This window comes from Delphinapterus leucas, unplaced genomic scaffold (assembly GCF_059928025.1).
Source record: "Delphinapterus leucas isolate spDelLeu-1000000601 "Yukka" unplaced genomic scaffold, BTC_Dleu_Yukka2 spDelLeu_asBTCV2_sq25, whole genome shotgun sequence".
Lineage (NCBI taxonomy): Eukaryota > Metazoa > Chordata > Mammalia > Artiodactyla > Monodontidae > Delphinapterus > Delphinapterus leucas.
In genome coordinates this window covers 9,788,776-9,813,041 of record NW_028322234.1, presented here as the reverse complement: position 1 = coordinate 9,813,041, position 24,266 = coordinate 9,788,776, and the positions used below count along the sequence as shown (strand labels likewise).

General features: G+C 56.5%; 1 protein-coding gene across 2 annotated transcripts in view; it reads left to right on the top strand.

Moving 5' to 3' along the window:
• CACNA1A (calcium voltage-gated channel subunit alpha1 A) overlaps positions 1-23,655 on the top strand; it is a 236,709-nt gene extending 213,054 nt beyond the window's left edge. Inside the window, exons 36-47 of one of the 2 annotated variants that reach the window (XM_089905382.1) lie at positions 1,410-1,537; positions 2,814-2,910; positions 6,282-6,387; positions 15,958-16,065; positions 16,201-16,301; positions 17,422-17,531; positions 17,634-17,772; positions 17,933-18,046; positions 19,377-19,412; positions 20,477-20,663; positions 20,998-21,248; positions 22,038-23,655. In XM_089905382.1, the coding sequence (XP_089761508.1) occupies positions 1,410-1,537; positions 2,814-2,910; positions 6,282-6,387; positions 15,958-16,065; positions 16,201-16,301; positions 17,422-17,531; positions 17,634-17,772; positions 17,933-18,046; positions 19,377-19,412; positions 20,477-20,663; positions 20,998-21,248; positions 22,038-22,772 (2,112 nt within the window). In that variant the 3' untranslated portion in view covers positions 22,773-23,655. Of the gene's footprint in view, positions 1-1,409; positions 1,538-2,813; positions 2,911-3,761; positions 3,859-6,281; positions 6,388-15,957; positions 16,066-16,200; positions 16,302-17,421; positions 17,532-17,633; positions 17,773-17,932; positions 18,047-19,376; positions 19,413-20,476; positions 20,664-20,997; positions 21,249-22,037 lie in introns of both variants that reach the window. The other variant, XM_089905383.1, reaches the window with a different exon arrangement.
• The last annotated feature ends 611 nt before the right edge of the window (positions 23,656-24,266 follow it).

Below are 24,266 nucleotides of genomic sequence, written 5' to 3'. Positions count from 1 at the left end.
TGCTTTGTGACCACCTAGAAGGGTGAGATAGGGAGGGTGGGAGGGAAGCTCAAGAGGGAGGGGATATGGGGATATATGTATGCATATGGCTGATTCACTTTATTGTACAGCAGAACCTAGCACAGCACTGTGAAGCAATTATACTCCAATAACGATGTATGTAAAAGAAATAGAGTCACGAAAGTTAGGGACACCTAGAATTACAGGTCATTTATTAAGCACCTACTATGCTTACTTCTACACATTTGCTTAATACCTACTGTGTGCCGGGCCTTATACTAGGCCCTGGGGATATAAGGAGAGAACATATTTCTCTCAGTTTGCAGGGGTGTTGGGCAGACAAGTCAGGAGACAGTAGCAATACAATCTGATATGTCCTTTGATAGGGGAGACTCAGACTGAAGGAAGGAAGATTTCAAAGAGTGGCCCTCAGGGACTGTGGGCAGGGCTTAGACCATGTATTGATCAAATTGGTTGCAAGTAACAGAAATTCAACCGAAACTGACAAGTGAAATATGCAGTTTACTAACTTATATAACTGAAAAGTCCAAATGAGGCTGCATCCAGGCAATAGCAGACCCTGTCCTCTTTGCTGTTCTCCTTCACACTGGCTTTATTCTCAAACTTTCTCCCTATAAAGGGAAGATGGCTGCCAGAGTGCCAGCAAAAATCCCAAGGAAGGCTCTCATTGGCCACCTTGGGTAATGTACCCCTCCCTAACCAATCACAAGGTCATGTGACCACCACCTGTGAAGCCAGCCACACCCAACAACAGCATCTAAGTATAAGGGCAGGGGTTTCCCCAGATGCTATTATCCAAAGGGAGAAAAATGATGTCCACTGAGGGAGCAGCATTTACTAAGGCCTGAAGGCAAGACTGATACAAGCACCCCATGTGCTAAAGGCTAGAAGAGCACATGACAAGGTGCTACAAGATGTAGACAAATGCAGGAAAATTCATCCATCCATCCATCGAAGAAATATTTGCTGAGTGCTTACTTTATGCTGAGGATGGAAACATGACAGGGTTCTGGCCCATTGGGGGTCAGGTGTGGGAGGATTTGGGGTCATGGTGGTCCCCTTGGTGTTGGCCTCTATTTAACACAGCCTCTCTACCTCTCCCTCTGATTGTCTCTGTCCATCACTGTTGGTCTTTATCTCTTTGTATCTTTCTCTGTCTCCATCTTTATCTCTGTCTCTGTCTCTCTCCCCCATCTCCATTTCTCCATCTCTCTGGCTCTGGGCTCCTTCTGTGGGCATGTGTCTTTCCTCTATCTCCCCCATCTCTTTCTCTGACTACCTTTTCCCATTTTTATCTCCCTCCCTCTCTCCCTCTGGGCCTCTGTGTATATGTGTTTGGATGTGTCTCCCTCTCCCCCACCCCATCTTGGCCCCTGGGGTCCCCACAGATGCTGAACCTTTTTGTTGCTGTCATCATGGACAACTTTGAGTACCTCACCCGAGATTCCTCCATCCTGGGTCCCCACCACCTGGATGAGTACGTGCGTGTCTGGGCCGAGTACGACCCCGCAGCGTGGTAAGCAGTCACCCCAAATCCTCCAGCCACATCACCCACCTTTCTCTGGCACTGGAGCACAGTCTAGGTCAGGATCCAGACCTTGGGGTGTTGGCTCCCTGGAGAGCCAGCAGGGATTTCAGGAGGATCAGTCTAGAAAAAAAAAGATGAGAATCAGCACCCTCACACATCCCAGATTAAATGATTTGGGTACCACTGCTGCCCAAACCCCAGGTTTTCTGAGAGACGAGGGAGGGGATCCACCGTGAGTTCACCTCCTATGAGTCTCTCCTGCCCCCGCCACTGTGAGGCTTCCAGATGGTAAGGACAAGTTATCCAGGCCCCAGGAAGGAAGCCAGAGGCCTCTCAGCCTCATTTCTCCTGGCAGTATGGGGAGAAGGGCTGGTTTAGTACCCTTGGCAGACAGAATTGGCTGCAAGATCAGAGTGGTGGAACCCAGCTCCCATTGCGATCCCAGGACCCTGGAGCAGGTGGTCACACAAGGCCAGGGGAGAGGACACAGAACCTTGGTGGTCCTTGCATCTTCATGGTCATGAAGGGAGTGAGCTCTCCCATCTCCGTAGGCACAAGAGTGCCCCCTCCTGGTTGACAGGTGATGGTTTCCAAGGGTGGTCTCCACCCTGCTCAAGTGTATTGAGTGCCTGCTCAACACCAAGCCCTTGCAGGATGCTCAGAGGTGCCATCCTGATGCTCAGAGCCCACCAACCACAAACTGAGGATTCTAGTTCAGGCTGAGCTTGGGGCCTGAGAAAGCATTAAATGGGGGGCCTCAGCAGCCTGAACACTAGAGGGGAGCCTCACGAAGAAGGTGGGGTGGAGTCGATCCTTGCCATTCTTTCAGCCCCGGACAACCCTCCATGAGACCAAGAGGCTGGGGTGAGCTGCGGGGCTGGGGCTTGACTTTCAGCTGGTTCCTAACTCTTCCTCTTTTGATTTTAGGTCACAGCAGTTGGATGCTGTCCCCCTGTCCTCTATTCCACGAGCCCCCCCAGCCCCCAGTGTAGCCCATCCAGATTGTGGAAGAGGGAGACACAGAGAGCCCTGGGGGAGGTTCCCCCAGCCCAGAGCTCCCAGCCCACTCCAAATGAAACCCTCTGCCCCAGGGTCTGTGAGTGTCTGGGAACATCTCAGGGACCTTCACTCATCCCACATCTCCCCTACTCTAAGCCAGGGGGTCCCCAGCCCCTGGCATCATGACCTCACTGTGTGCACGGGGAGCCAGCGTGAACGCAGCTTAACCCCGTGCCTCCACTAATCCCCTCTCTTCTCCTTTCAGCGGTCGGATTCATTATAAGGATATGTACAGTTTATTGCGCGTAATATCTCCCCCTCTCGGCTTAGGCAAGAAATGTCCTCATAGGGTTGCTTGCAAGGTTTGATTTCCACTAAAACCTGCTAGCATCCATGGAATGAGTGTGGCTTGGGGTTATTCAATATATATATTTCATATATATATATATATATATAAAATCTAAAAAACAGAGCCATCTCTCTCTTTTGCACTAAACTAGAAAACTTAGCCAACAGAATGCAGTCACATAGACTTGATGAAGCATGGAACATATATCTCTCCGTTCCCTTCAGCCATTTCTGCTTGCTCTTAGCTGAAGCTGCCCATCCCGGGGTCTCAACGGCACCCCAAATCAGACACATCCGGGGGGACTGTAACTTTGCATTGACCCCCCCCCCACCATCTCCTCCACTCTCCCCTCCTCCACCCTTCGCCTCCCAAAGCCCCCAGCCCTCCTTCCACTGCCCTGGCCCCTCTTCCCCATCTAGGCCCCCTCAGAGACCAGCCTCAGCCAAACCAGAGAACTTGACCCAGTTTTTTAAATGACACTGAACCAAAGCATTGCTTCCAAGTGAGAAGCCCCCACTTCCGTCCACATTCCACCAGAACCATAGCCCAGAGTCAAAAGTGAATCTGACTTTTCTCTTCTCTCTCTCTCTCTCCCTGCTCGTAAGCAGTGAAATAATCTTTTTTTTAATTACCTCTTCCATTTTTTCCCTCCTCTTTTCCATTTATTTGAAATACCTATTTTATCGTTCTCTGCATCTTTCTCTCTCTATTTTTTCGGCTCGTGTGATTTTTTTGTTTTGGTTTTTTGGTTTTTTTTTTTTTTTTTGGTTGTTTTTTTTTTTCCTTCCTTTTCTTCCCCTCCCTCCACCCACCCTTCCTTTGGTTCTCCGTTCCCACCCCCGTTTTTGTTTTCGGTGCTGCCAGGGGCCGCATGCCTTACCCGGACATGTATCAGATGCTGAGACACATGTCTCCGCCCCTGGGTCTGGGGAAGAAGTGTCCGGCCAGAGTGGCTTACAAGGTAGTCTAACCCTTGCCGACCACCAATGTCCGGGCACTGGGGATTTTTCAGTGCTGACCAGGAACAACCAGCCGAGTCTCTTTTTCCAGCATTACTGTTCTTTTTTTTCTTTTTCTTTTTTCCTTTTTTTCCCCTTTCCTCCTTGAGTAAATGGATCATGACCATCCCTTGATTCTAAGCAGTATACTGTGTCCGTCCTTTCTGATCAGTGTGTCTTGGTGTTTTGAGACTCTATTATGGCCGACACGCCGGGGGGAGGGTGAGGGGAGCCCCCAGGTCCCCTCGCACCTGGTCCCCCAGGAACCAAATTGGACACCCTTTGGGAGGTGGGGGTCGCCAATGAGCCCAGAGCGGCCCCCATGCCCAGACCTGGGCAGGTGCCTTGCAGGGAGGGGCTTGGACCCCATCTTTTGTATCTTGAGCCCCCAGGTCTCACGGTCCCACACACACACCTGAAGCTGATCTCTGACCTAGGGCCTTGGGGGATCCAAGATTTCCCAGGGAGCACCCAGAGCCTCTCCTCCCCTGCCTCCCCCCTGGAGTTGCTTCCCCAGTCTTCCTGTCCTTAAGCCACCCATCTCCCTCCAAGACACCCCAACATGCCTCTCCATTGTTCCAGAGTGGGCAGGCGGGCCGCAGCTGGACCCCTGGACCGTGGCACCCTGATGCAGGCCATGCACGCTGCCTTGGCGGGGGCCTGGGGCGGGCAGGCACCATGGCCGACCTGGGGGGTGGTGCATGCTGGCTGAAGGAGCCGCCAGGCGGCTGGGCCGGGCCACCCCTCTAGACCCCGTCCCGGAATCTCCCTTGGCACCCAAGGACAGATGCTCTGTTCCCCGTAACTCATCCACTAGAAGTTCAGAGATGACCTTTACAGTCAGCCCCTCCCAAAAAAAAAAAATGGTCCCATCATTCCATTCACCCATCCACCTTGGCCTCCTCTGTCTACAAGAGTCCTCCCTCCCCTCTGTCCATCCCATTTCTTCCTGCCTTGTGTAACCACCTCCCCACAACCTCATTCCTCGTCCTCTTCCCTCCATGAACTCCTCCTTCCCAGGCGAGACCAGGAGATGGCCCCACCAGCCTTACTACCATGTACCTGTCGCTTCCCTAATTTTCTTTTGTCCTTCTCTTGGTCTCTCCTTGGCTGAGTGTGGGTGTGTGTGTGAGCGTGTGCAAGAGAGAGGGAGAGAGTGCCCTTCCCTTCCCGGTCTCTGTGCAGGGCCGCCACGGGTCCATAAGGCACCTTTGTGCAAATTTGAAATGAACATCCTTTACACAGAACACTTTGTCTGTGGGAAAACAATTGGAATCCACCGATGTGGGGAGAGCAAGACACTTTTCCACTATCAGCTGGGAAGTTGTCATTTAAATACACAAGTCCATGATTTCTAAGATGGGGAGCCCTTTGTGCAGTGCACAGCCTGCACAGCTGTGCACAGTGGCCCAGTGTGTATGTGTTTCTCTGTCTACCATCTCCCTCCCCACCCTGCCTCAACCCATCTCTTGTGTTCGGCTCTGAGTCTGCCATCCCCTTCGCCGTCTCCAGCTCTGTGTTTCCTGCTGACCCGTGTCTGAATCCTCTGGTGAACATCAGTCTCCATCTCCGTGCCACCTCAGCCTGGGCTGGTGCACACTAGCCCAGCATCCTCTCCCACGCCACCAAGCATGGGGGACAGAGCCCCTGCCTGGGATACAGGGAATCTTTTCTTCCCTGGGCCATGGGAACACCTCCCTCACCCCTTCCCCCTGCCATTGCACAGAGAGCCAAGATCCGGAAATGCCCCTGAGATACACTTTCCACAGAGCTATGAATGAGTCTCGAGATTCCGTCTGCATGCGCCCCTGTCCGCTGTTCTGTGTGTCATGGCCTCGCTGCATGTGCTGCGCAAGGGGCCCGCCCCATCAGCAGGGGGAGTCGCCTGCCTGCCGCTTCTCGGAGGAATGATGCGGCCTGTGGCCATCTGGTCTGGTCTGGGCCGAGCCAGGGGTTGGGGGTGGAGAGCCAGCGGCCCCCCCGGCGGCTGCGGCAATGGACCCCTCTGCCTGGCTGCTGCATGTCTGCTGCGATCTGGCTTGTACTCTTCTTCTTTGGGGTCAGAATGGAACGGAGCTGTCCAGAAGAACTCTGGGGCAGGGCAAGGATGTGGGCCAACCCTGAAAATGCCAGCCCTAGGGTCCAGCAGGCGGGCGAGGAACGGGCAGGGGCTCCGCAGCATAGGAGAGCCCCCAGTGCCCTCCCTGAGGGAGCCACCGAGGGCAATCAGGAAATGGAACACCGGGACAGGTAACCTGAGGGTGGGGGGCACCCTAGCCGCTGCCTTCAGAGTTCTTCCTGGGGCTCCCTGGGTAGGGTGGGTCTGGCTCACGGGATCCGGGAGGGGTGCCTGGGAATGACTGCCCTTGCCCTTGGTTTTCTATAGAGGCTCCTGCGGATGGATCTGCCTGTTGCCGATGACAACACCGTCCACTTCAATTCTACCCTCATGGCTCTGATCCGCACAGCCCTGGATATCAAGATCGCCAAGGGTAAGGGCAGGAACAGGAGCAGAGAGGTGGGGCAGGGTGCATGGAGGCAGGGCCTCGGAGGGCTCAGCCATTCGCCTGCTCAGCAAATACTGAGAGCTTCCCTCCTGTGTGCCGGACACCGCTCTAAGCCTGGAGGATGCAGGTTACACTTCCAGTGAGGGGGAGGCCTCCCCAACGAGGTTGTGAAGGAGTCACGTGGATACCTGGGGGGAAAGCGCTCCAGACAGAGGGACCAGTGGGTGCAGAGCCCCTCCCCCCACCTGGGGCTATGTTGAACTGACTTGCGCTCTGCTCATGGGGGCACCAAGCAGCCTCGAGAGCAGAGGAGGCACCTACTCCCTCTAACCACAGTGGAGAGAAGCTAGGAGGAGGCCTGATATAACTCATGTGAATGCAGGATGGTGGCTCGGAAGGAGCGGATATGGAATATTCAGATTCTGGATATTTCCTGGGAGTCAAGAGGACCAGATGCTGATGCATGGAATGTGGGGTGTGAGGGGAAGAGGCAACGAGGCCACTCCCAGGGGTTGGAGCCCCGGTGCGTGAAGTATGGAGCTGCTGTGCCCTGAGACAGAAGAGATAGCAGGGGCAGGTTTGGGGCAAAGGGAGGGCAGGAGGTTGGTGTTGGAGGTGACACGTGAAGATGGTGGCTAGGCAGGGGGCTTTCCAACTTACACTTCTGGTGGAGGCCCCCCGAGAAGGTTCTGAAGGAGGTGAGGGGATGAGTCTTCCTGGCTGTGTTGAAGATGTAGAGTCAGGAGGCGTCAGATGCTGGCAGCTTTTAAGCCAGGAGACTGGACGAGCTCTCCAAGGGGATGAGTGGATCGACAGACCCCCGAAGACTGAGCTTGGGGCCATCCCAGCATTAAAGGTGGCCAGGGAGGTAGGTGGAGACCAAGGCAACTCAGGCTCCTAAAAGGCGTCGCCAGTGTGTCAGGTGCTGCCCAGCAGCCAATAAAGATGAGGACCAAGAGTGACTAGCAGATCTTGTGCCAGGTCACCACTGGTCACTTTGACCAGGGCAGCTCTGGTGGAGGGGTCATGGCCCTCCTGCCTAGAGTGGGTTTCTGAGGCCTGGCGGTAGAGTGGATGTGACTTGGCAGCTGATGGGACAGCAGGGCAGAGAGAGCAGCACATGCGTCACCAGAGAGAAGGAAGTTGGGAGAGTAGCTGGTGGAGGGCTGTGTCCATCGTCCAGAAGAGGGATGGGAATCAGGGGCTGAAGAGAGAGGCCAGGACTCCACCCAGCTGAAGCCCCTGGGAGGCTATGAGGAAGGAAGACTGCACTTGAGGGACACATGTTCTTTCCAGGGCCCTGGGGAGAAGAGGGGGAGAAGGAGACAAGACTGGAAGTTGCTCGGAGTGGGGACATTCAGGGAAGGAGACCAGCAGCTTCCAGTGGGACAGTGCCCAGTGAAGGGGCGGGGCACATTGAGGACAGACATTATTAGAGCCAGGAAACATGCAGATGAAGGTAGGGAGAGCAGGAGGTGCCCCCAAATGGAGTGAGAAAGAATCAGGAGTGAGGCCGAGACTCAGGGGACAGCGTAAGTGCCACTTGTCTGGCACACAGTGTAAGTTTCTTTCTCATGCAACAAGTCAGAGGCAAGTGGTCCAGACTTGCCAAGCATCTCGGTGCACATGACCAGCGGGGGCCCAGGTTCTGTCTGCGTTGTGGCACTGCCTGCCCCAGACTGTTTGCTCATCAGCATGGTTGAAGCTGGTGGAGGTTCCAACCCAGGGAGGTGAGGAAGCAGAAGTGTGAGCAGCAGCTTTCTTGTAATCACGTGGGAAAGTGGACTCACCTTGCCCACCTACCTTCCCTGTCCTCAACTGTAAACCTTGGCAGAAGACTTCACCCTCTCTGAGCCTCAGTGCATGTATTAGCTAGCTATGCCATGTAACAAGTGACCACAAATTTAACAGCTTAAAACACACCTACTTATTAGCTCACAGTTATGTAGGTCAGAAGTCCAGGTGGACTCAACTGGGCTCTCCGTTCAGGGTCTCACAAGGCCAAAATCAAGGTGGCGAGGCCACCTTCTCTAGAGCTTCTCTGGAAGTTCCGAGGAAAAATTTACTCCAAAGCTCCTTTAGATGTTAGCAGAATTCAGTTCCTTGTGGCTGTAGGACTGAGGTCCCTGTTTCATTTCTGGCTTTTAGCCGGAGGCTACACTTAGCTCCCAGGGATGTACTAATTCTTTATGTGCTCCAAATCGCTCTAACTTCTGCTGCCAAGAAAATGGTCTGGAGCTTCCCTGGTGGCGCAGTGGTTAAGAGTCTGCCTGCCAATGCAGGGGACACGGGTTCGTGCCCCGATCCGGGAAGATCCCACATGCTGTGGAGCGGCTGGGCCCGTGAGCCATGGCCACTGAGCCTGCGCGTCCGGAGCCTGTGCTCTGCAACGGGTGAGGCCACAACAGTGAGAGGCCCGCATACGGCAAAAAAAAAAAAAAGAAAGAAAATGGTCTGCTTTTAGAGGGATCACTTGATTAGGTCAGACACACCCAGATCAGCTTACAGTCAGCTGACTTGTGACTTTAATTACATTTGCAGAGTCCTTTCATAGCAGTCCCTAGACTAGCATTTGATTTAATTTTTTTTTTTTTTTGGCTGCGTTGGGTCTTCGTTGCTGCCTGTGGGCTTTCTCTAGTTGCGGCGAGTGGGGGCTATTCTTCATTGCAGTGCGTGGGCTACTCATTGTGGCGGCTTCTCCTGTGGCGGAGCATGGGCTCTAGGCAAACGGGCTTCAGTAGTCACAGCACGTGGGCTCAGTAGTTGCAGCACACAGGCTTCAGTAGTTGCAGCACGTGGGCTCAGTAGTTGCAGCACACAGGCTTCAGTAGTTGCAGCATGTGGGCTCAGTAGTTTTGGCACGCAGGTTCTAGAGCATGCAAGCTTCAGTAGTCGTAGCACGCAGGCTCAGTAGTTGTGGCTTAGTTGCTCCGTGGCATGTGGGATCTTCCCGGACCAGGGATTGAACCAGTCTCCCCTGCATTGGCAGGCGGATTCTTAACCACTGCACCACCAGGGAAGTCCCAAGCATTTGATTGAATAACCAGGATTTTGCTGGGAAAGAAGGAGCAACTTTAGATTTCTGCCTGCCACAGCTCTGTAAAATGGGTCTAACAGTGCACCTACTCTTGGTACATAATGCCTTTGAATCCCAGCTGCTGTTTCCCTCTGGGGACCTGTGTTCAGGGGTCTGAAGATAACCCAAGACCTGGGCTCAGTGATTCGCTAGAAGGACTCAGAACTGTTTTACTAACAGTTATGGCTTATTACAGCAAAACGATACAGATTAAAATCTGCAAAGGAAACAGGCACATGAAGCAGGGTCCGGGAGAGACCAAGAGGGAGCTTCCACTCCCTTCCAGTGGAGTCACATGCACACTGCTTACTTCTCCCAGCAATGATGTGTGACAACATGTATGCAGTATTGCCAACCACCCAAGCCCACCTGAACTTTGGTGTCTAGCGTGTTTATTGGGAGTTGGTCGTTGTAAGCCTGGCTGACCTTAGTTGCTCAGCCTCCAGCCCCTCTATTGGTCACGCTGATACCACGTGACTCAAGGCCCCCACCATAAATCACATTGCTAGGATAAACCATCTGGCCTGGCCCAAGGCCCCCAGGTAAACAAAAACACTCTTATCAGGCAGGACACTCTAGGACTTAGACATTATCTTCCAGGAGCTGGTCAAGAACCAGTCATTCCTGGGGCTTCCCTGGTGGCGCAGTGGTTGAGAGTCCGCCTGCCGATGCAGGGGACACGGGTTCGTGCCCCGGTCCGGGAGGATCCCACATGCCGCGGAGCGGCTGGGCCCATGAGCCATGGCCGCTGAGCCTGCGCATCCGGAGCCTGTGCTCCGCAGCGGGAGAAGCCACCACAGTGAGAGGTCCGCGTAGTGCAAAAAAAAAAAAAAAAGAACCAGTCATTCCTTTGGAATGTGCAAGGTTTGGACAACCCAGACCTGCTGAGTTGTCTCTTATGGCACAGAACCCCTTCTGTGGGACTTCCCTGGTGGCGCAGTGGTTAAGAATCCGCCTGCCAATGCAGGGACACGGGTTCAAGCCCTGGTCCGGGAAGATCCCACATGCCACAGAGCAACTAAGCCCGTGAGCCACAACTACTGAGCCTGTGCTCTAGAGCCCGTGCTCCGCAACAAGAGAAGCCACTGCAACAAGAAGCCCATGCACCACAACGAAGAGTAGCCCCCACTCACCACAACTAGAGAAAGCCTGCGCGCAGCAACGAAGACCCAACACAGCCAAAAATAAAATAAATATATATATTTAAAAAAAGAACCCCTTCTGTGGGACTTTAGCAAGTCCAGCCTTTAGGACACTCACCAGATTCCCCACGTGAGGATTTCAAGGACTCTGGGGATGTGCCTGCCACTTGGCTGGCATTGTCACTCATACCCCAGACCCTACTCAGCTCCCAGAGCGTCATGCCCCCAGCATCTGTGAGCCAGGGACCCCTCCCCGTCCTGTCACCTCCCAAAGTTCCATGGGGCACAGCTCTGGAGTCAAGGAAGTTCAACCGAGAGCTTGGGGACAACAGTTCTAACAGTGCTGACAATCACAGCCATTTCAACAGAATCACGTCTCAGGCCAGCTGAGAGTACAACACACTTTTTTTCAACACTGAATTTGCTTCTAAACACACTGAGTTCCTTTCCAGCAGGCAGGGGGTAACATGGAGGAGTGGATTAACCTCAGTGATTCTTCAGATTCTTCAAAAATTGTGAGGCCCATCTTAGCTGGGAGAGAAAGAGAGCGGGTCCCTCTGCTTATCTGTCTCCTTCTGTGTCTCCTTCTGTGTCTCCTTATCTGTCTTATCTGTGTCCCTTCTGTGTCTGTCCTTCCTCTTCTCTGTCTGTTTCTCCTTCCCACTCACCCCTCTGTTCTCTCCTCCCGAAAGAATCTCATTCTTGCCTGGGGAAAAAATCCTCTGTCATCATGTTTCTTTTTCTTCTAGACGTTGTGTCTGGATCCCTGAAAGCTCCCCCAAGGGGCTTGGGCTGTGTCCCTTCATCCCCCACTGCCTTCCTGTTCCCCACCCCAACCAGAAGGCGATGAGGACAGAGCCAGCCACCTACCTGAACGAACGTAAACCCAGTTAACACATCAAAATCCAAAATCCCCAGCCTCATTGACATATACACACTGCTATATTAAAAATTGATAACCAACGATACAGCACAGGGAACTCTGCTCAATATTCTGTAATAACCTAAATGGGAAAAGAACTTGAAAAAGAATAGATACATGTATATGTATAACTGAATCACTTTGCTGTAGATCTGAAACTAACCCAACATTGTTAATCAACTACTCCAGGGAATTCTCTGTTGCTCCAGTGGTTAAGGCTTGGCGCTCTTACTGCCAGGGCCCTGGGGTTTGATCCCTGGTTGGGGAACTAAGATCCCACAAGCCACTCAGTGTGGACCAAAAAAAAAAAAAAAATACTACGATATAAAATAAAAGTTTTTTTAAAACTCCCCAGCCTCAAGCTAACGTTCTGGCTTCTGCTGAGAGCCTGCAGGGAGAGCTTTATAAACACTGTGCCACCTGCGTGCTAACAGCTGTGGACAGCAGTGGAGGGTTGTGTGGAGAAGAGACGAGGCCTCAGCCAGCCAGTAGCAGAATCTCCACAGCTGTCCAGCATTCCCTGAGTCCGGGCCAGCCTGGACTCTCCTTCAGGACTCCACGTGGCTGACCAGCCAAAAGGCCACTGTCTCGTCCTTTAATACCCTCAAAGACCAGGCTCTGTCTGGAGGCGAGTTCTGCAAGGGCCTGGAAGGTGCTGGGGTGGCCTGGTGGGAGCTGAAAGGCTTTGACCTGCCTGCATTATCAGCTCATTGAATGAGAACGTCCACTGGGCACCTGCTGGGTGCCTGGCTCTGTCCTTGGCACGTGGGACGGGGCAGTGAAAGACGGACAAACCTCTGGCCCTTGTGGGGCTGTGGGGAAAGAGGCAACAAATAAACAGGCAACGATCAATAAGTAGATATGTAACGTGTTCAAAAGCGGGACATGTTATGGAAAAGAAAGAGCAGGGTCAGAGGTTGTGGATCCAGGTCAGGGGTTAAACCCTAAGTCAGGGATTCTCAGCCAGGCATAATTCTGCCCCCAGAGGACATTGGCAATGTCTGGAGACAGTTTGGGTTGTCGCAACTGGGAGAGGGCTGGTGTTCCCGGTAACTGGTGTGTAGGGGCCAGGGATGCTGCTTGAATGTCTCAGGGTGCACAGAACAGACCCTGCAACAGAGAACGTTCACCAGAGGTGTGCAGAGTGATGTGGGAGAGGGGAGGACCCTTCGGGCGATAAACTCTGGGACACAACTGGTTTGTGGGGGACTGATGCCTGAATACCAGGGAGCCCTCTGTCCCTGGGAACCCCGGTGTTAACAATTCTGTACCTGGAGGAGGAGTAAACCTGAGATGTGGCCTTGAGCAGATCTCATGACCCCAGGGGAGGGCCACCTTGAAATCCCCTAAGGACTTTCCCTTTATTTAAATGTGAACGACAGTCCTGAATGCAAGATCTCCCAGTGAATTAAAGCAGAAAGAGTCTAAGGTGGTTCTCAACTGGAGGCAGCTTTATCCACCAGGGAACACCTGGGAATGTCTGGGGACAGGCTTTGTTGTCAGGACTGGGGTAAGTGAGTGCTACTCAACACCCTGCAATGCACAGGACGACCCCACAACCAAGAAGGATGGAGCCTCAAGTGTCGACAGTGCTGACAGGGTGAGAAACCTTGACCTTACCTAATTCAGATGCCAAGAGCACGTATCTTAATCAGCTCTGGCCACCATAACAAAATATCAGAGGCTGAGTGCATAAACAACAGAAATGTATTTCCTCACAGTTCTGGAGACTGGATGTCCAAGATTCTGATGCCAGTGGGTTTGGTTTCTCCTGAGGCCTCTCTCCTCAGCTTGCAGATGGCCGCCTTCTTGCTATGTCTTCACATGGCCTTCCCCAGGGCCCGGGAAATGTGCATCCCTGGTGTCCATCTCTCTCTTCTTATAAGGACACCAGTCCTATTGAATTAGGGACCACCCTCATAACCTCATGTAACTTTAGTTACTTCCTTAAAGACCCCATCTCCAAATGCCGTTACACTGGGGGTTAGGACTTCAACATGAATCCGGGGGAGGGGGGGACACAATTCAGTCCATAACAATAGGTATCTTCCTTTTCTTCACTAGAAACAGGAAACATGTAAGCTGTCAGGAGAAAGTGACTTTTCACAAGAATGTCATGTTCTCTTGTTTCCCTTCCCATGTCTCTGAGAAGGACCCACAGAGACCCCAAGCACCTCACTTAGCTACAGTGGACAAGAGACTTAGCTATTAATTCCAACTGCTTCCCTAGAGGAAAAAAAAAAAAAAACTGTCATAGGTTGGTGTCAAGTATGTTGAGAACCCAGCTACGCGGATGATTTTCCCAAGGATCTCCCACAACTTCCCAACCTGTGTCCAGGCCCGCCAATCACCCCTACACCCATGCAGGTCGGCTCCAGCGACCACAGTCCCTTGTATCATTAGACCCTGCAACCACCAGCAGCGAAGAGAGACCAGACTGTGGACCGTGCCCCCTAGTGGTGATGTGGTGAACAATAGCATGAGATGATAAAGACCAGAGAAATAAAGCAGGAAAAAGGCATCGAAGGAGGGGCAGCTGTTTTAGGTTGGGAGGCAGCTAGAAGACCTCTTTGATAAAGGGTTTGGGCAGGGACCTGAAGGAGGTGAGGGAGGGAACCACATAGATATTTGTAGAAAGAACCATCCTGGCGGAGGAAACAACCCATGCAAAGACCCTGAGGCAGGACGGTGCTTGGCGTGTTTGCTGAGCAACGAGGAGGTTGGTGTGGCTGGAACAGAGTGAGCAAGGGGGAAAGTAGAGGAGATGAGGGCGGATCGTGCAGGGCCTTGTGGACTCCGGGGATCACCCTGGGTGAGGTGAGAGCCTTGAAGGGCTCTGAGCAGAGGAGGCAGGTGACTGATGCAGGTGTCCCTGGGCGCCCTCTGGTGGCTGTGGGAGGAGCAAGGCGACCTGGCAGAAGCGATTACACTGGTCCAGGAAGTTCAGCTCCCCACCGCCTCCATATCATCACTCTGGAACAGGATCTGAGCTTGACTTGCAAAAAGGCCCTTCTGAAGGATTTTTCTGAAAATAAAGGCATCCGTCTCCAGAGTCACACGGGGGAAGATGAGTGAAAGCTCCACGGAGTGCCTGGCAGATGTCTGTGCTTTGACCCACATCTGCTGAGAAGGAGAAGCTGGGCAGGGGTTCCAGAGGGAGCTCCGGGCTGGGCCCGGGAAATGGAGGAGTGGGAGAAGGAGGGACAAAGACGTCAGATGCTGGGCGACAAGAGGTGGACAGGGAATGGAGGCAAAGGGGGATGTTGAGGCTGTCTGGGCGGTCCAGCTACTCAGCCACAGGCCCCCGTGGATGGTTGTTAAACATTGCAGTAGTTCTCTACTGGCTGGCAGCCGGCTCCTGCCCTTCCCCTAGATCTCCTCCCATAATCCAGCAACCACAGGGTTAATATTTGGTCCAGCAGGGATCCTTCAGGCCCTTGCTCTAGCTCTGTCATCAATGTCCCTCTCCTACCAGCTGGTAAATGTTTAGAATAGCCCCTGTTTGGGGCTGTGAAACAGGAGTAGAAGCAAGGGCCAAGCTGATGTATCAGTTAGAATGGATGAGAATGTGCTACTGTAACAAACAGCCCCAAGGTCCTGAACCAACAAAGATTCGCTTCCCACTTCCATTATGTGGGAACTTCTGGGGTCAGCAGGGGCTTCTGTGCATCACTCACTTAGGGACCAGGCGTGAGGGGGCAACCTCTGTCCCCAACATTACCAGCCGCTGTGACAGAGGGAATGAGAACTCAGGAGGGGCCTGCACTGCCCATTTAATGCCCAAAGCGGGGCCTCACCCTGCTCACACCTTATGGGCAAGAACTCGTCCCATGGCCCTGGTCAACCCCAGGGGCCAGGAAGGACCACACTCCCGTGCACTCGGGCAGGAGGGACCAGGAATTGCTGCCAAAGAACCTTAATGACCACCATGGCTGGAGTGAGGGACCAGGGCTTGGCTCTGTCCAAGGTCAACATTCACAGGAGGGGATACTCGGTTGAGGGAGAATGTCCTCTATCAGGACTGCTCCCTGAGGCTTACCCCAGGCTCCCTACTGCAGACACCGTCCTAATGCTGTACATTAACTATTTTGATCTTCAGACAACGCAGTGAGGCAGGTAGTATTGCCGTCATCCCCATTTTGAAGATGGGGAAACTGAGACACAGCATAGTAGACTAACACCCAGGTCACGCAGCTGGTAAGTGGGAATCAGGTTGGCCCCTCAGGAAGCTGGACTGTCCCCCGCATGGTCTTTCGAAGGCCCTGGCCCTGCTGAGGACTAGACTCCTCTGGGTCAGGCCCGTAGGGCACTGGTGACCCGCTGGGAACCAGGACCCCAGAGCTTGGGTCAACAGGAGCCACTGGCTTTGCGGCTGCCCCAGAGGCCGGCTGATGCCTCTCTGTGCCCACCCACAGGCGGAGCCGACAAACAACAGATGGACGCTGAGCTGCGGAAGGAAATAATGGCCATCTGGCCCAACCTGTCCCAGAAGACGCTGGACCTGCTGGTCACCCCTCACAAGTGTAAGAGCCAGGCCCGGCCTGGCCTCGGGCTCTGTCCCACCAGGATGGAGGGGGAGGGAAAGAGGAGGTCCAGGGACGGCAGGGCTGGTGCACACAGGGCCCCCCACCCACAGTGAGCTCACCCTGTGCCCCCAGCCACGGACCTGACGGTGGGGAAGATCTATGCAGCCATGATGATCATGGAGTACTACCGGCAAAGCAAGGCCAAGAAGCTGCAGGCCATGCGTGAGGAGCAGGTATGGCCCCAGCCCTGATGGCCCTGCCCTGCTATGTCCATCACTCTGGGGACATCCAGGCTGGGAGACAGTGGCTTCCTTGTCACCATGAGGACCAACCAGAACAGTGGGATGAGGCCAGGCTCCAAGGCAGGTCACTGAGAAGTAGGACAGTGCCAAGGAGACGTAGCCTGGATTAACTCATCTGCTCCATCAACACTTATTGGGCACCTACTGTGTGCCGGGCATGGTTCTCAGCTCCGGGGGTGCATCTGTGAGCAAAGCAGACCAGAATCCCTGTGGAGCAGACTTTCCAGTTGGGGGAATGCCAACAATGACAGACGATTAAATTACATAGCATTGCAGAAAATGCTAAGTGCCATGGGAAAAATCGGGGGCAGGGGAAGGAATGTGATTTGAAAGGGGTAGTCAGGGGAGGCGTCGCTGAGGAAGTGACATCTGAGGAAAGACTTGAAGGAAGAGGAGAGGGAGCCAAGCAGATACCTAGGGGGAGAGTGTTTCAGGCAGAGGGCACAGCCAGTGCAAAGGCCCTGAGGCAGGACCATGAGTTTGAGTTCAGGGAACAGCAAGGAAGTCGATATGGTGGAACAGAGTGTGCAGGAGGCAGTGGGAGGAGACAAGGGTGGGGAGGTGACAGGACAGATTATGCAGGGCCCAGTGGGCCTTCGACTTTTGCTCAGAGTGATGTGGGAGCCATGGGGGCTCCTCAGTAGAGGAGGGAAGTGACTTCAGGCAGGTGTTCACAGGTGCCCTCTAGTGGCCGTGGGGGGTAAGGGCTGGAGCTGGGGGACCTGAGAGGAGGCAACTGCACTGGTCCAGGCCGGAACTGATGAGGCCGGACCAGGATGTGTGGGCTGTGGAGTGGTAAGAAGTGATCCAGTATGGATGGATTTGGAAGGAAGAGTCTTGAGGACTAGCTGATGGGTCAGACCTGAGTGTGTGTGCGTTTTGGGGTGGGGGGGCATGTCAAGAATGACTCCTGGGATTTCACCCCAGGGGTGGGCTAAGCATAGCCTCGCCGCTGCAGCCCTGACCAGAGCCTGAGCCCGGGGCGCCCTCCTCCACCTGTCCCCTGTCCCCGCCCACCCTGTGCACACACACTGCTCTCTGTCTTCCCCAGAACCGGACACCTCTCATGTTCCAGCGCATGGAGCCCCCATCTCCAACGCAGGAGGGGGCGCCCGGCCAGAATGCCCTCCCCTCCACCCAGCTGGACCCAGGAGGAGGCCTGTGAGTGTCCCTCTGGCCAGGAGGCAGGGGAACGGGGGTACCGGTCAGGTGTGAAAGCCCCCGGAGTGCCCACCACCACCCTGGTCTCTGTGCCCCACACAGGATGGCTCACGAAAGCGGCATGAAGGAAAGCCCATCCTGGGTGACCCAGCGGGCCCAGGAGATGTTCCAGAAGACGGGCACGTGGAGCCCGGAGCGAGGACCCCCCACGGACATGCCCAATAGCCAGCCCAACTCTCAGGTGCCTCCATACCCCCCCACGCCCCCATGGCTCCCAGGCCCGGGCAGGACAAGAAGGAGGGGTCTGGGCCCCCCACCTGCAGCTCCGCACACACTGGGCCACCCCCGGGGTCCACGTGTCAGGCCCTGGGGCTCACCCGGCCTCGCCATCTGCCCCGCAGTCTGTGGAGATGCGAGAGATGGGCAGAGACGGCTACTCCGACAGTGAGCACTACCTCCCCATGGAGGGCCAGGCCCGGGCCACCTCCATGCCCCGCCTCCCCGCCGAGAACCAGGTGAGGGCTTTCACCCACCACGCTGGGGGCTGCACTTGGCCTCTGGAGTCTCTGCTTCCCCACGGAGCCCAGGGACCCAGGGCTGGGCAGGCGTCCTTCACCCTCGGCAGCAGTGTGCAGGCCCCACTGCCCCTACAGGCCACACCTGGAGCCCCTGGAGGCCCTGGTCCTCTTAGGTCCTCCTTGACGGAGGGCTGAGAGGGGGCGAGGTTCCCCTGGGGCAGGGTACCGTGGCCACCGCCAGGTGGTTTGTCTCTGCCCCGTTTGGGGGTACTTGAGGCCGCAGGATGTGGAGGTTGCAGAGGGGGTATGGGAGGTGATGTGTCTGGCCCAGGTGAGAGCTGCTGCAATCAAGAATATACACTCATGCACACACATACGCACGCGCACACGCGCTCGCACATACTCGGATGTGTGTGCTCGTATACACGCACGCTCTGGGGAACTTGGCAGGTCCTAGGACCTGGTAGCGGAGTCTGGGGTGGGCCCGGGGGCGGCTGGGGTTCGTCTCTCTGTCTAGTCTCTGTGGGGGCCGCTGGGGAGGAGCAGGTGTGTGTACGCCTGATGTGTGCCTGCGTGTGGCTGCTTTACCCAGCTGCAGGGCTCGGGTGGGCGGGGTGTTGGGGGGAGGGCGGTGTCCCACTGCCCCAGGCCCACGGGGCCAGAGGGGCCAGAGCCAGAAGCATGGCTGGCTGCCCACCCAGCCTGAGAGGCGGGGCGGCATGTCTGACGGTGGCGGGCTGCCCGTGTGCTGTGCCGTGACATCTGCACGGGGTGGGAGGCTGTGCTGTGCCTGGCTGGGCCAGGGTCACCCAGGGGCCTGGCCTCTGACTGCTGGGAACTTGGGCGGGAGGCACTCACCCTGCATGTGGCTACCCAGCCCCATCCTGACGGGCCCCCACCCAGCAGGACTGAGCTGCTGGGCCCCAGAAGACGGGTGGGACAAGCCAGCCGACGGCCACCCCTCCCCAAAGCTTTGAGTGTCAGCAGAGCCAAGGCTGGGGCACATTGCATGAGGCAAAGCTCAGGGCCAGGGGCCTGCAGCCACGCCGTCCCATCTGTCGGTCTCGTGCCTTTGCCATCTGTCTGTGGTGTCTCCTGTCTGTCTCCTCTGTGCTCATGGGAGGACTGCCGGCTGGGCCTGGGGTCGCCCACACACCACCGGGGACTTTAACCTCTCACTCCCTCCCCCTTCTCCTCCCCCTCAGGTTCCTCTCCCCGACCCTGGCATCTCTTCCATCTACCACCTCTCCACTCTCCCTCTCAGCTTTTATATTTATTTCCTTCTTTCTGTTTTTTCTGTGTGCACCATCCCGTGGGGCTGTGACAGAGGAGAAGGGGCCGGCCACGTGGGAATAACCTCAGTGTATGTACCGCGCCCGCCCGCCGCCCTGCTGGGCTCCGGCCCCCTCTTCCCGCCCACCCCCCCTCGTGGGAGTCCTGTCATCTCTCCCTGTCCTCGGACCCCACCCTTTCTTTGCAGACTGCACCCCCTCCCCCTTCCCCCCTGTGGAGCCCCATCCTCATGTGTTGTGTTCTCTGTGTGCCCCACGTGTGCCCTGGAGGAGTGACCCTGCCCCGCCCCCCTCCTCCCTCCCTCTCCACCACCCCCTTCTCTTCAGAGCCCCCAAGCCAGGGGGTCCATCGTTCCAAGGAGTCTGACCTGCAGCCCTGCCTGGCCCACTTTCTCAGGGGCTCTTTCCCCTAACACCACCCCTGAACCTCTGGTCCCGCAGCCCTGTGTTCCTTAAAACTCTTTCCTCGGGCAGTACCGCTGCCCCCTTAGCTGGGCCGGGCCCTGGGCAACATCTGCCCCGTCTTCCTCCTCTCCTCTCCGAGCCACAGAGAACCAGCTGGACCCAGTGGGTGCAGCACATGCAGGCCCCCAGGCTGCAGGCCAAGGATGAGGAGAGCAGGTCCCTCGGGGCCTCAAATGCCAGGGCATCCCCTCAAGGGCTCCTTACGGAGGCCAGACTCAGGTGGTCAGAGAAGTCCAGGCCCAGTTGACCAAGGAGGACGGTGAGCTGGGTGCCTGGCCCTGGGCGTGTAGGCCTGACAGCGAGGAGAGGCAGAGGCTCCTCACCCGCCCTGGAGAGCAGGCAGGGCGAGTGCCGGCCCGTGCTGCCCAGGGCCCCAGGGCGCCCAGCTTTGCACTTGGAATGGGGGAAGCTCCGCCCTTCAGTCGGCCTGCCTGTCCCAGCAGGAGGTGGATAGAATGGGGCCTCCTGGCCAGAACCCAGGATGAGCCTGGGGGGTGACAGAGGAGTCCTGGAGCTCTGGTTGATCAGGACCTGAGGCCCATGGCCGCCCCCCACCCCGACCCCGCCCCTGGACGGTCACACCGCAGTCACTGGTGGCCGATGGGGCAGGACAGACCGGGACTCCTTGGTGCCAGCCGCTGACCCCGGTCTGCCGGCCTGTCCCCCCCAGACCATCTCAGACACCAGCCCCATGAAGCGCTCGGCCTCCGTGCTGGGCCCCAAGGCCCGGCGCCTGGACGACTACTCCCTGGAGAGGGTGCCACCCGAAGAGAACCAGCGGCACCACCAGCGGCGCAGAGACCGCAGCCACCGCGCCTCGGAGCGCTCCTTGGGCCGCTACACGGACGTGGACACAGGTGGGTCGCCCTGCAGGGCCCAGGGACCGGAGGCTGTGTAAGGGGACAGAGGAGGGGAGATAGGACAGAAGGCAGAGTGGGGTAGACACTGAAGGAGAAAAGACAGAAAGGCTTGGACAAGACCAAAGGGACCAAGCTGTGACAGCTGCTGCTCAGAACCTGGGGACCGACCCCCCTCCCAACACCCACCAGGCCATCCTTGGTCCAGGGTGGTCCAGGGGAAGGTGCCCCTCTCTAGAGCCCACAGACCCCCTTGGTAGCCTCCCACGTGCACAGACCATTCCACCCCTCCCTCAAAGCCATCTGTCTATCTGTCTGACCCCATCTGGCCCAGGCTTGGGGACAGACCTGAGCATGACCACCCAGTCTGGGGACCTGCCATCAAAGGAACGAGACCAGGAGCGGGGCCGGCCCAAGGACCGGAAGCATCGGCAGCACCATCACCACCACCACCACCACCACCCCCCGCCCCCAGACAAGGAGCGCTACGCCCAGGAGCGGCCTGACCACGGCCGGACCCGGGCCCGGGACCAGCGCTGGTCCCGCTCACCCAGTGAGGGCCGAGAGCACATGGCACACCGGCAGGTGGGTGTGGCAGGAGGTACCCCTGAGCCGAGCCCCTGGGACCCGGGAGAGGAGGGGGCCTACACCCCACAGCCACTCTGGGCAGGGTCCCCACTGCTGCTGTGACCTCTGAGCCTGTCCACCATGGAGTGGGCTCCCCAAGCCAGGGGGTTGGGCTCAGGCAGGGGTGAACACTGCCCCCTGCCACTCTGGATCCCCACTCTGCACCCCCAGCCTCCCTGCCCACCTGCCACCCGCTCCCTGCCCGCAGCTGCTTCCTCTTTAGTTGTGGATCACGTTTTGAGTTTCCGGCCGGCGTAGTCTTTACAACTCATGACCACGCTGGCTGCCCCGCTGCCTCTTGCTTTCCTTTAACCCGGCTTCCGTTTTTTTTCTGTTGTTGTTTCGATTATGATTTCTGTCCTCTGGACGCCTGTGAGTAATTTTTTAAACTTCTGCTATTTTAACCCCCAAACTTACAAAACTCCATTTCTCATTTCTCTTTTCACTTTGTTGTGTTGGTTTTCGACTTCCCCCTCCCTCCTTGTCTCTCCCACTCCCCACCCCCACGCCCCCACACCCCGCCCCGTCCTCCTCCGCCTCTTCCTGCCCTCATCCTCCCTGTGGCTGTTGCTTTTCTCCTTTTTTTTTCCATTCGAATGTCCTGTGTCCCCCTCTCCTCCCGGTGCCTCTCCTGTCCTTTGGTTTTCCTTCGGTCCTCACCCTCCCGTCCTCTGTGTCTCCTCCCGTCTCCTGGTTGATTTTGGTGTATCTTTTTTTTTGATTTCCTTTGTTTCAATTTTCGTGTAGGGCAGTAGTTCCGTAAGTGGAAGCCCAGCCCCCTCAACATCTGGTACCAGCACTCCGCGGCGGGGACGCCGCCAGCTCCCCCAGACCCCCTCCACCCCCCGGCCACACGTGTCCTATTCCCCCGTGATCCGTAAGGCCGGCGGCTCGGGTCCCCCGCAGCAGCAGCAGCAGCAGCAGCAGCCGGCGGTGCGGCCAAGCCGGGCGGCCCCCAGCGGCCCGCGGAGGTACCCGGGCCCCGCGGCTGAGCCCCTGGCCGGGGAGCGGCCGCCCACGGGGGGCCACGGCAGCAGCCGCTCGCCAACGATGGAGCGGCGGATCCCGGGCATGGCCAGGAGCGAGTCCCCCAGGGCGTGTCGCCACGGCGGGGCGCGGTGGCCGGCGTCCGGCGCGCACGCGGCCGAGGGGCCCCCGGTCCCCCGGCACCACGGTTACTACCGGGGCTCCGACTACGACGAGCCCGACGGCCTGGGCAGCGGCAGCGGCGGCGGCGGCGGCGGCGGCGGCGGGGGGGAGCCCCGGGCCGCCGCCTACGACGCGCCGCCCCCCGCGCGCCACGCGTGCTCGCCCAGGACTCCCCGGGCCGCTGGCCCGGCCTGCGCCTCGCCTTCCAGGCACGGCCGGCGACTCCCCAACGGCTACTACCCGGCCCACGGACTGGCCAGGCCCCGCGGGCCGGGCTCCCGGAAAGGCCTGCACGAAACCTACAGCGAGACCGACGACGACGACTGGTGCTAAGCCCGGGCGAGGTGGCACCCGCGCCCGCCCGGCCCCCCCCACGCACCCCACGCACACGCCCCCCCGGGGAGGAGCCGCACCGGCCGCGGGGCCACCTCGCTGCCACCTGCCCAGCACACGGGGGGAGGCCCGGGAGGGCCCAGTAGAGGACCAGCTGGACGGCCCCGGCCTCTGGAGGGAGTCCCCAGGGCCAGGACACACCAGGGTGTCCCGCAAAGACCCTCAGCCGGACAAGCCGCTCCTGGGCAGCTACTGCGCCCCCCACCCAGCCCCGACCCCCCACGACGGGGTCCCTCGGGGGCAGACAAACCACACGGCCAAGGGATTCTAATTAACTCAGCCATTTTTGGAGAACCTTGGGGAAAATGGAAATTAAAAAAAAAAAAAAACATTTTTAAAAGAAAAACGGGGAGAAAAAAATTGCTTCTATTGATGAGTTTTATCATCTCAACTGAATCTTTCCTTTCCCTGGTGAACGCGAGCTGGTGGCCCGTGTGTGGCGAGAAGCCGGAAGCGAAGAGGAAACCCAGCGTCCCACACAGACCTCCACCAGACACACTCATACCCCACACACGTTCTCAGACACACACAGGAGTGCTTGCTGGTTATACCAAACCCTACTATAACTGCCTGCAGAAATCAATTTAAAAAAAATAAACAATTTTAAAAGGACAAAAAAATTAATGATTGAGAAAAGAAGCATTTTTTTCTGACATTTGGTCCTGCTTGAAATAACAAAAGAAAAAAGAAAAAAAAAAAACACCACCGATTTCCTCTGCTTCTTTTTTCCTTTTTCCTATCTTGTTTGAAAACTGTGGGCTTGGGACTGTGAATTATTGCATGACATTCAAAAAGAAAAAAATAAAAAAAAAAGTTGAATCAAAGGGCTTCTGGATTGGAATGGTCTTTATATTCTCTGCAAAGTACTCCCCAGGTCTCTTTGGGGAAACCATGGAAGGAGGCGCTTTGAAAGTGGCTAAGGATGAGAAAGCTGTAGCTCTCCAGCCAGCACTCTTTGCAAGAAAGTTAAAGCCAAAGACACTGACCAGCCCATGCCTCTACCCGCAGCCCTCCACAGTCTGCCTGCTGCTGCTTCTGCAGGCCAGGTTGTACCTAAAGCAACCATCCTGGATGATAAACCTTCCTGGATGACCATCCTACATGATCTGGCAAGTGAGACCCCAGTGAGTACATTTGAGGCCCCACATATTAGCAAAACTCCTATTGGAAGCACCCTGGAGGAGGTACCTGGAAACCCAGCTCAGACACCCTGTGCCCAGGGAGTTTTCCCCCAGTGGGAGGTGAGCCCTTCCTGAGGCCTCTGGCACTCCCACCCCACCTACCTGCACCCAAGAAGCTGCTTCTGATGGGCTCCACCCCAAGCTGTATCCCATTTCACAGACTTTCTTGAGATGCCCCTAAGTTACCCGCAGTCATTGGGGAATCCTAGAGATCAGAGTTCAGAGCAGCCCATAGGTGGCAAAAGATGGTCAT